At 37.6% G+C, this 12,221-nt stretch overlaps 1 protein-coding gene across 6 annotated transcripts in view; it reads right to left on the bottom strand.

The window, feature by feature from the left end:
• tpd52l2b (tpd52 like 2b) overlaps nt 1–12,221 on the bottom strand; it is a 59,552-nt gene that overhangs the window by 24,463 nt on the left and 22,868 nt on the right. For 4 of the 6 annotated variants that reach the window (XM_069883879.1, XM_069883874.1, XM_069883875.1 and 1 more), the window contains exon 4: nt 5,721–5,780. The exons of the other annotated variants lie outside the window; for them this stretch is intronic. In XM_069883879.1, the coding sequence (XP_069739980.1) occupies nt 5,721–5,780 (60 nt within the window). The remainder of the gene's footprint in view (nt 1–5,720; nt 5,781–12,221) is intronic. 6 annotated transcript variants of the gene reach the window in all.

The raw sequence follows: 12,221 nt of genomic DNA, 5'->3' as shown, positions 1-12,221 counted from the left end.
GTGTGGGTTCCCCCCGGGGGCTCAAGTTTCCTCCACTGTTCAAAATGTACCAGAAGCATAGGTCAATTTGGTGCAAATTGGGCAGCATGACAGAAGGGCTGAAATGGCCTGTTACCATGCTGCATGTCTAAAAAATAAATTACTGCCATTATATTGGATTCTGGCACAAATACAGTCATAATTGTGCACAAGTCTGGTCTTGTGATCCAAGGAAGGACAGAACCACAACAGCAAGATTCTAACAGGAGCTAAGTGAACTGCATCTAGAATTTACCTCCATTTTTCTTAGTTCCACATACCTATCTAATAGTCTCTCAAAAGATCCTATCCTTCCTGCCTCCAGCACTGTTGCTGGTAGAGCATTCCATTCACCAATGATCCTGAAAAACTGCTCTTGCATTCCTCCTGTACTTACTCCCAAGCACTTTGAAACTATATCCCCTTGTGTTAGCCATTTCAGCTCTGGGGAAGAAAGCCTCTGGACATCAACATAATCAATACCTCTCATTACTTCCATCAGGTCACCCCTCATTGTCTGTCACTCCAAGATAGGGTTTCCCAATCTGGGATGCATATACCCCCAGTGGTATATTTGCACTTTTCAGGGGGTACATTGGGTCTGAGAGAATAACCACTACTGTACAATACATGGTGTTGTAATCTGCAGTCAGATTGCACAATGATTTTTTTAAAATCCTTAATTTTTAGGGGTACTCGGGAACCTAAAAAAATACCCAAGGGGTACAGAGGAACAAAAAGGTTGGGAACCCCTGCTCCAAGAGAAGCAACCAACCTCACTCAACCCTACCTCATGCATGTTTGCTAATCAGGCTTTTCCATCTGCCAATTCCCAGCCCAGTTCAGCATCCTATCAATGTCCCTCCAACTTCTGTCAACCCTCCACACCACAAACCTTTGCATCATCCACATACTTACTCACCCATCCACTTCCTCATCCATGTCATTTTTTTTTTTTTAAATCACAAAACAAGTCCCAGAGCAGATCCTTGTGGAACATCAATGGTCACTGATCTCCACAACCATCCTTTGCCTTCTATGGGTAAGCCAATTTTGTATCCCCAAAGCAAGGCCTCTAAATTAGAAAATTTCCTAATGTCTTGGAGGACAGGAGAGAAGATGATATCACATGGCAGTCCAATTTGAAGAATTTCCTCAGCACAAAAGAGAAATTCACCATCTCAATAAAAGATGTACATTGCACCACAACTTGGTGATGTTTCTACTAACTGAAAGTTTCCAAATTACAAAGATTAAGAACCATCCAAATAACAAGAAAATGAAGATATTTCCTGTTTTTATATTATTTTCAGTATTTCCAGGACTTCCACCATACTCCTTTGCTAGAAAGAATAAAATTAACATAGAGCCAATGTGATAAAGCATTAGCAGAAAAATTCCAAGAATGGTGTGCCAAGGGAATAATAAATCACCAATTAACCAGGCCTGTTTTTGTCAGTTTTTTTTTTAATTGGGGGAAATTCACTTTGAAGTGTAAAGATTAATATGTTAGATGCAGTGAGGATACCATTTCTGATGGCACATTTAGAATCCAAGATCACAATCTCATGATGTGGGTATCACAGAACGTTTACAACAGTGATACTTCGTCAATCCTGGCTATGTTCCACCTGCATGCTCCCATCTTAGCTTGCAAATATGTTTTCACCTTATTTATACAATTCCCATTTGATACAATAGGATCTCCTTCCAGAGCATCAACAGGTGATGTATTCCAGATTCAAACTGTATGATGCATTAAAAAAGTTATGTTGCCATCATCTCCTTACTTCTGTTTTATTCTTGTGACTTTTGATCCTCAACCCCTCCTCCCACTCAAGGGACCAACTTCCTACCATTTTCCCTGATCAGAACCCTCACCCTTTTCTAGGATTTTATCAAATCCTTCTACTTTCCCTTTTCCAAGAAAACACTCTGAGCCATCTCATCTACACTGCAACTAAAGTCCTTTATCTCAGACACCATTCTGTCAAATTTTTCTGGATCCTCTCATCTTCTCGTCCCTCGTAAAACCCAGCCAACAGAATTAGCAGCACATCAGTCAAGGACTGATCAGCATTTTATCAAGATTTAGAACAACTTTTTAAATCATGTGGTTCTTTGGCAGAAGTGCCAATTTATACATCATGCCCTTTTCGCTGCCTTCACATCCTGCTCTGACACTTTGAATGGTTTTGTGCACACATGCCCCAAGTCGTCTCCTCTTTCTGAAAAGTATCCTTTGATAGTGTTTCTCCTCTTTCTTACACATTTCATTTTCCAGTACCCTTCACACCTCTTAATACTACCAAATTTTATGCCGTTCACAAATTTAGTAGATGTGGCTTGCTCCCTATGCCATCAATACCAAACACAATTACACCAATGCCAATACTTAGTGTGAATAAAGACACTCAGATCCTTTTCTCAATCACCATCCAGCCTTTGCTTTTCCTACCAAGATATTGTAACAATTATGCAGAGGACGGGACAATCTATTTCCCCATTTATTCAATGTGAGTATAAATCACATTGAAGATTTTTGGATTCTCAAAAACAACACCGAGTTTCATTCACTGTAAAACCCAAAAAGCTATAGTTGGTTCTGTCTTCCAAATAATTAATACATATTATGAATAGTATGGTCCCAACGACAAACACAGATTGCATTTCCAAAAAAAAACTTCAAATTTTATATCTGTCAACCAAATTTAAATTTATGTCATCACATGGCAATACTACACAAGTTAATGTGCAAAACTAAAGAAACGTGCAGAACTCAAGAAACATGCAACAGGAAGAAAGGCCTTCCAAATATCACATCCACTTGCTTTTTGCTGAGTTTCATCAGTCATATCCTCAAGAATCATTAGGATAAATTGATCCCTGTTTATATTTTCTAGACATCTTGTTATGACATCTTTTAAAATAGTGTCTGATTTCTGATCGACTATTCACATTAGACCAAATCATCTGTAGTTTTGGTTTTTTTTTCTGATCACTTCTCCAGTAATTATTCCATAACCCAAATGAGTATCTCTTCTAGTATTCTGGGATGTCGATGAGCCTCTCCGAATTGATCATCTTCCACTGTCATTAATTGCTCCAGTTAGTATTAATTTAAAAATTATGCATTAATTTTCTTCAACCACTTATTACACTCTTGGTTCCCAAATATTCTGGACTTGATTTTTGTCCTCTAACACGAAAACAAAACTGAACTACTTGTTTAGTTACTCTGCCATGTTTTTGTTTCCCATTTGTTTTGACATCAAGTGATTTAATTTCAACTTCCTGAATCTTGTCGTTTTACATCTTTGTAAAACCTTTCGCAGCCATTTTATGCTCCTTGTCAGTTTAGTCTTATTTTTGCTTTAAGTTCTTTAAATCTTGATTCATTTTTTGTTGAATTCTAAACTGCTCCCAACCCTCAAGTTTTTTTCTAACAAAATACAACTGCTCGTGAGCTATTGCCTAAATTACTTTTGTTAGCTGTGAGTGATTTACTTTTCCCATCTGAGTAGGTTATAAAATATTGCAGTGATTGGTTCCATTACCTATTGCCTATCCATTGCCAATTCGTTTCCCCCCCCCCCCCCCCCCCACACAGAGATTGATGCACCATCAATAACTCCAAAAGACTGGAAGTTATGTAAAACTGACAGGCTTTATTCACAATAGACTGGAGCCACGTCCATGCTGGTTAACTGTCCTGAATTCGCCAATTCTTTTAATTAAATTCTAATCCACCTTAGCCAACTCGCTCATTACTTTGCAGTTGCCAGTTTTTTTGTGTTTTTTTTAAAATACATCTAGGGAGAGGGAGAGAATTTACATGCAGGATTGAGGAAAAAAGTGTTCGTATGCTGCCAGAAGAATTCAATTAATAGTCAATTTATAAAAAGGATAGTTGTTAATTCTCAAGTTTAAATTTGTGGTGTTTAATGGGCAATTTTTATCAACAGGGAGATGAAATTTATGCAAATCTGAAAAGTTTCGAACAATACAAATTAAATAATCTGAATTTACCATTCCATAAGTGGCCAAGATAAAATCGACTAATTTAATATAGTTACAAGAACAGAATAAGATTTTTACTTGTTTAACTCAATCCACAGTAATTACAATTATTTAATGTGGATTTGAGTAGTGAAATGCCCTTCAGCCCATTGAGTTCACACTAATCACTGAGCATCCATTTACACCAATTCTACACTGCTCCTATTTTATTCTTTCCATCAATTCCCCCTAGATTCAACCACTCATCTCTACACTCAGGGCAAATGACAGCAGCCTAATAAACTACCAGTATCTCCTTCAGATGCGGCAGGCAACCAAAACAAATTGGGAATACTCACAGTCGCAGGAAAACATGCACACTTCATACAGACAACACGAGAAGTCCAGATTGAACCCATGTCATTGCAGCAGAGAGGCAACTGCTCTAGCCACTGTGCCACCACAGGGCAAAAGAAACTCTTATACACATCTGTATGCAGAACTTGACAATTTGGCAACAGAAGTTCTCTAAACGCAAAAAGTTTAAAGTATAAACACACAAGTGCTGACAGAACTCCGTATCACAACATTCTCAGGAAGATATATTACCAATATTTTGGGTCTGACGAGTTCAAGGTAAAAGCAAAAAGCAGGCATGTGACTGAAATAAAGACTAGGGAGAGAAAGGGAAGGAAAGAATGGAAGAGGTCGAATCCAAACCAACAGATGCAAAGGTATTAATTGGATATAATAAGAGAAAATGTGAAATTTGACTGTCTCTGAGAGGAAAAAGGGGAGAGAGAACTAGAGGAAAGGAGGTAGAGGAGCAAACATGCATGAGGGGATTCAAATGGAAACCAGAGAAGATTGGAGGGTGCCCAGACTGTTCGCCAATTTGCAAGTGGTCTCATTCTGGCAGTGCACGAGACCATGGGCACACATGTCAGCAAAGGAATGGGATGGGGAATTGAAATGGGTGGCTATGAGGAGATCCACGCTATTACTGTGGCCAAATCAGAAGTGCTCAATGAAGGGATCTCCCGGTGTGCACTCAGTCTCTGATATCAAGACCACACAGGAGCACTGATTGAGCAGCTCTGTTCTGTCTGCCACAATAGCATGGATCTCCGAGTCGTCGCCCATTTCAATTCCCCATCCCCTTTCTGAAATGTCAGTCCATGGTCTCCTGAACTGCCAGACTGAGACCACCCACAAATTGGGGAACAATACCCTGTATTCAGTCTGGCAATTAACATAGATTTCTTCAGTTTCTGTTTGAAATCTTTCTTCCCCTCCCCGCCACATCCCCATTCATTCCGTCTCCTTTCCTCTTGTTCTCTCGTCCCTTTTCCCTCTATCTCTTCAGAGCCAAAAATCAAATCTCACCTTTCTTTCCTCTTATTATAGCCAATCAACACCCTTTGTCTATTAGTCTGGATTCCTCCTCTCCCACTCTTCCCCCTTTTTCTCCCCAGTCTTTTAGATATCTGTCTGCTTTTTGATTGTACATTTAAGGGCTCAGGCCCAAAATGTTGGTAATATATTTTTACCTTTATGGACGCTGTGAAACAGGCCGAGTTCCTGCATCTGTTTTAACTACAGCCACAGTGTCTGCAGGCTTTAGTGTTTCACTCCACAAATACTTTAAAGATTAGATCTCATCTTAACTGCACCAAATTCTTAGCCATTGAAAGATCACTCACACTTCAGACTGAGTGATTGTCATATTCAAATCTTCAACTTTCTCAGATGCTCCTTTATAGCTACAAAGATAAAGAGAATTTATTCAGTAATCATTAAAACACAAAAGCAAATACTGCAGATACACTACAAGTAACAAGGTAGTGTTGCCACACACAACATACATGCTGTAAATATCTGGGATGCTCACCATCAGGTGTCAGTGAAGTTAATCATCGACAAATTTTACTACTCCTCTACTTCATGATCAGAACAAGATTGTTCCTGTAAAAATATAGTATTTCAAAGCTATCTCCAAAATCATGAACTTATTCACAGGCAAAATGTGGAAATAAGGAAATGAGGTGAATGAGATTGCTGTTTATTTCTCCTCAGCCCACCACCCCGTCCAACCAGGTCAGGGAAGCATTGACTATCAAATTAATTTTAACTAAAAATCCTTTGAACATAAAATTTCAACTCAGGGGGAAAAAAATCTCCCTACCCACACATCCCCAAGGGCTGTGATAGATTGTCTAATTGTTTAGTGTTCCAGCACTGAGCAGCAAGTGGCAGTTTGTAGACCTGCTGTCTCAGTTCCAGTGATCTGGGTTCAATCTTATCTATTCACCAGAACAATCCTCCATTCCACTTCAGAGCAAAGGGTAGAGGCTTGAAAAGTTATGGTTGACAACAAATTTAATGACAGGTGCTCCTCGGTTACAAAGTGACCCATCTTCCAGTAATCTGACTTTACACAAATTCTCCCATACACTTGAAAGCATTTTCCAAGCTGGTGATAATAATTTTTATGGAATCAGAGAGAGCAAGCACATCCTTCATCCTATTGAGTCTATGATCATCAACCATTTATATACCAATCTTAGGCTGACTCATTTTATTCTCCTTCATTCTAATCAACGCTTCTCCAGATTCGGAAACTTTTCTACTAAGGGAAAGTTGTATCAGCCATTTAACTTGCCAACCTACACATCTTTGGAATGCAGACAAAAACCCACATAGTCACTGGAGGAATTTGTTGACTCAAACACAAGACCCAATGTCAAGATTGAACCTGATCGTACATAAATGCACAAAGTCATTCAAACATAGAGCACAAAAATATATCCTTCAGCACAATTCATCTACGCCAACCAGGTTTTCCAAATGAGCTGGACCCATTTGCCTTCATACGGCACCAAAAACTTTCTCTATGCAGAGATGTCTATGTCTTTTAAATGCCATAATTATACTCATCTTGACAACTTCCATGTAGCTCATTTCATACAAGTACCATCTGTGGAAAAAGCTGCTCCTCAGCTCCCTTTTCAATCTTTTATCTTCTCACCTTAAACTTATGCCCTCAGTTTATCTACCCTGAAAAAGATCAACAATTCATCTTAACTATGCCCCTCAATTTTTATGCAAGGACACTCAGCTTCCTTTGCTCCAGGGAAAAAAAAAGTCCTTTGGCTATCCAGTCTCTCCTTTTAACATGGTGTTATTTCATTGTTGACTAGATACAGTATACATGCCATTAAAATGTAGGCAGCATTACATCAACTGTTCAAGGAAATGAAGTTATAGCAAGTACAAAGAGCATTGTACATAGAAAACAGACATTTCTGACACTGAGCAATCACCTTATGGAGAGTCTCAATGACAGAACCCTGATGTAACCTCCAGACTGCCTTTCTTTGATGCCAGGTCTGATTTCCATTACATTGATGACACATTGGTGCTGCCTTCTGAACTCATGATAGCTCATCAATTTAATCCACTTTGCTGCTCATTTCCACTCTGACCTCAAATTCACTTGGTCCAGGTTTGTCAACCATCTCCCCTTTCTCAATCTCTCAATCTCCATTTCAGGAGACAAATTATCTGCAGATTTGCCTTCTATTTCAGGACATCCAAGATGCCCTCCTCCTTTTTTTTTTAAATTTTTTATTTTTCACACTATAAACCATATTGACCAAGATACATGGTACATTTTCTCTTGAATATATAGTGTCATTTTCTCCCCCTTTTCCCCCCTCCCTCACCCCCTTTCCCATTTATTTGAAGTTCAATCTATAAGATACATTAAACCCGTTAAACAATGTTGTCACTTAATAAAAATAAACAAGAAATTTTACTGAGTCAGTTCTTTTCGTTATCTTCTCCTTCTGTCATTTTAGGTGGTGGAAGTCCATGGTAGGATTTCTCTATTGTATTTCATGATTGGCTCCCATATTTGTTCGAATATTGTGATGTTATTTTTTCTAATGGAATACATTTATTCATTTCTATGTACCATTGTTGTATTCTCAAGTTGTCTTCTAATTTCCAGGTTGACATAATACATTTTTTTACTACAGCTAGGGCTATCCTAACAAATCTTTTTTGTGCTCCATCCAAATCAAGTCCAAATTCTTTATTTCTTATATTACTGAGGAGGAAGATCTCTGGGTTTTTTAGTATATTGCTTTTTGTGATTTTATTTAATATCTGGTTTAGATCTTCCCAAAATTTTTTCACTTTCTCACATGTCCAAATTGCATGAATTTGCTTTTTACAGTTTTTGAGGTGTGATGTATCGCCTGTGTATCCAGTTATATTGTATCATGCATAACCTCGTGTTTATTGTATTTCTCATAGTTCCGGAGCATAGCTTCTCCCATGTTTCATTCTTTATCTTTATGTTTAGATCTTGTTCCCATTTTTATTTAGGTTTACCGTTTGTTTCCTCGTTCTCCTTTTCTTGCAGTTTGATGTACAAGTTTGTTATAAATTTTTTAATTATCATTGTGTCTGTAATCACATATTCAAAATTGCTTCCTTCTGGTAACCTCAGACTGTTTCCCAATTTGTCCTTCAAGTAGGTTTTCAGTTGGTGGTATGCAAACATTGTATCGTGAGTTATATTATATTTATCCTTCATTTGTTCAAAGGATAATCATTTATTTCCCAAAAAACAATTTTCTATTCTTTTGATCCCTTTTCTCTCCCATTCTCTGAAGGAAAGGTTATCTATTGTGAAAGGGATTAGTTGATTTTGTGTCAATATTAGTTTTGGTAGTTGGTAATTTGTTTTATTCCTTTCTACGTGAATCTTCTTCCAAATGTTGAGCAGATGATGCAATACCGGTGAATTCCTACGTTGCACCAATTTTTCATCCCATTTATATAGTATATGTTCAGGTATCTTCTCCCCTATTTTATCTAATTCTAATCTGGTCCAATCTGGTTTTTCCCTTGTTTAATAAAAATCTGATAGGTATCTTAATTGTGCGGCTCTATAATAATTCTTAAAGTTTGGTAGTTGTAAGCCTTCTTGTTTGTACCATTCTGTTAATTTATTTAGTGCTATCCTCTGTTTCCCCCATTTCCATAAGAATTTCATTATTATTTTTAGCTCCTTGAAGAATTTCTGTTAGGTGAATTGGTAATGACTGAAATAGGTATTGTATCCTTGGGAAAATGTACATTTTAATACAGTTTATCCTTCCTATCAGTGTTAGTGGTAAGTCTTTCCAATGCTCTAAGTCATCTTGTAATTTTTTCATTAATGGATGATAATTTAGTTTATATAGATGGCCGAGATTTTTATTTAGTTGTATACCTAGGTATCGCATTGCTTGTGTTTGCCATCTAAATGGTGATTCTTTCTTAAACTTTGTGAAATCCGCATTATTCATTGGCATTGCTTCACTTTTATTTGCGTTGATCTTGTACCCCGACACTTCTCCATATTCCCTCAATTTCCTATGTAATTCTTTTATTGATATTTCTGGTTAAGTATATTATAACGTCATCTGCAAATAGACTGATTTTATATTCCTTCTCTTTTATTTTGTTTTCTGTTCTTATCAGTTCTGCTAGTGGTTCTATAGCTAACGCGAACAGTGAGGGAGATAGTGGACATCCCTGCCTTGTTGATCTGCTTAAGTTAAATTGTTTTGATATATATCCATTTACTGTCACTTTCGCCAATGGCCCCTTATATAATGCTTTAATCCAATTAATATATTTCTCTGGTGGGCTGAATTTTTGTAGTACTTTGAATAAATAATTCCATTCTACTCTGTCAAAGGCCTTCTCTGCATCTAAAGCAACCGTTACTGTTGGAGTTTTATTTCCTTCTACTGCATGAATTAAGTTAATAAATTTACAGATATTGTCCATTGTTCATTTTTTTAAAAATAAATACAGTTTGGTCTAGATTTACTATTTTTGATACATAGTCGGCCAATATGTTTGCTAATAGTTTAGCTATTATCTTATAATCTGTGTTAAGTAGAGATATTGGTCTATATGATGCTGGTGCTAGTGGATCTTTCCCTGTCTTTGGTATTACTGTAATTATTGCTGTTTTGCATGAATCTGGTATGTTTTGTGTTTTATCAATCTGGCTGATTACTTCCAGGAGGGGAGGATTTAATAAGTCTTTAAATGTTTTATAGAATTCTATTGGGAATCCATCCTCGCCTGGTGTTTTGTTGTTCGGTAGTTTTTTTAATATGTCCTGTAATTCTTTTATTTCAAATAGTTTTATTAATTTATTTTGATCCTCTGTAATTTTGGTAGTTCAGTTTTAGTTAGAAATTCATCTATTTTGTCTTCTTTCCCTTCATTTTCAGTTTGATATAGTTGCTCGTAGAATTCCCTGAAGTTTTCATTGATCTCTGTTGGATTATATGTAATTTGTTTGTCCTTTTTCCTTAATGCCAATACCGCTCTTTTAGTTTGTTCTTCTTAAGCTGCCACGCTAGAATTTTGTGCGTTTCTTCTCCTAGTTCATAATATTTGTTTTGTCTTCATTATGTTCTTCTCCACCTTATATGTTTGTAGTGTTTCATATTTTATTTTTTTGTCTGCCAATTCTCTTCTTTTAGTTGTATCTTCCTTTATTGCTAATTCTTTTTCTGTATTTGTTAATTCCCTTCCCAACTGCTCTGTTTCCCGATTGTAGTCCTTCTTCATCTTAGTTACATAGCTTATTATTTGCCCTCTGATGAACGCTTTCATTGCATCCCATAGTATAAACTTATCTTTCATTGATTCCGTATTTATTTCAAAGTACATTTTAATTTGTCGTTCAATTAATTCTCTAAAATCCTGTCTTTTAAGTAGCATGGAGTTAATCTCCATCTATACATTCTTGGTGGGATGTCCTCTAGCTCTATTGCCAATAACAGGGGTGAGTGATCCGATAATAGTCTAGCTTTATATTCCATTTTCCTAACTCTCCCTTGAATGTGGGCTGAAAACAGGAATAGGTCTATCCTTGAGTATGTTTTGTGTCTACCCGAATAATATGAATATTCCTTTTCCTTTGGGTGTTGTTTCCTCCATATATCCAAAAGTTGGATGCCCTCCTCCTTCAGGATTAAAAGTGGCTTCCCCTCTACTGCCATTAATTCAACCCTCACTCACATCTCTACTTCCCACACACTGGCCCTAACCCCTTCCCCAGATGCCACAAGGACAGGGCTCACCTTGTCCTATGCCACCAGCCTCCACATCCAACATAATATTTTCTACAATTGCCACCACCTACAACAGGACCTCACCACAAGACCTCTTCCTCTCCCCACTTCTAGAACTCTCATTCCCTTCCCAATTTCCCCCTTATGGCTGCAAGAAGTGATGTACTTAAACCTCCTCCCTCACCACTATTTAAAGCCCCAAACAGTCCTTCCAAGAAAATCAACACTTCACTTGTAGAGTTTGCATCCAGTGCTTCCGATTCAGCATGTTCTACATCGGGAAGACTGGATGCAGACTGGGAGATTATTTCATTGAGCAGTTTTGGTCTGTCTGCTGCAACAGCAAGAACCTTCTCATTGCCAACCACCAATTCCACACACCATTGCAACACTGACATGTTGGTCCATGGCCTCGTGTGCTGTCAAGTTGAGACTACCTGCAAAATTGGAAGAACATCACCTTGTATCGTCTCTTCAGTTTCCATCTAATCAGCATCAATATTAATTTCTCCATTTTTCATTTAATCCTCCTCCAGTCTTTCCCTTGCCCTCACGCTCTATTAACAAAATATCCTTCTTAGCCCTTTGCTCTCCCTCCCCACTTCTCAGCCCGTGTCCCTCCCCCTCCCTTTTAATTCAAGCACCTGCTTGATTTGTAACATTGATGGGGAATGGTGACCAACCCGCTAAGTTTCTCCTGCGCTTTTCTGTACGAGGTCTACATCATTCCAAGAAAATCAAGTTTCCATGTGTACCACTTTGCAACAATGTACCTCATTACTTCTTCTGTTCCCTCTAGCCTCTTTCATACATTAGTTTGTTCAATACCCAGTACCAAAAGAGCAGACATCTCCAACTAATCTCCAGCCTTCACCATGCAATTGTTTGACCTTGAACAAGGTTGTTAAAAACCTTGGTATGATGCATCATCTCAAAGCAAATCCCAAGGTTCTGTAATCATCTTACTAAACTTGCTATCTATCCTCCGAGATGCTCTTTAAATCATATCAGATACAAGTTTTATTCTTACTCCATACTAAAGTTCAATAAACT

This window comes from Narcine bancroftii, chromosome 6 (assembly GCF_036971445.1).
Source record: "Narcine bancroftii isolate sNarBan1 chromosome 6, sNarBan1.hap1, whole genome shotgun sequence".
In the NCBI taxonomy this organism is placed as follows: domain Eukaryota; kingdom Metazoa; phylum Chordata; class Chondrichthyes; order Torpediniformes; family Narcinidae; genus Narcine; species Narcine bancroftii.
Note: the sequence above shows the minus strand (reverse complement) of the source record. Positions and strands in the feature narration are given on the sequence as shown.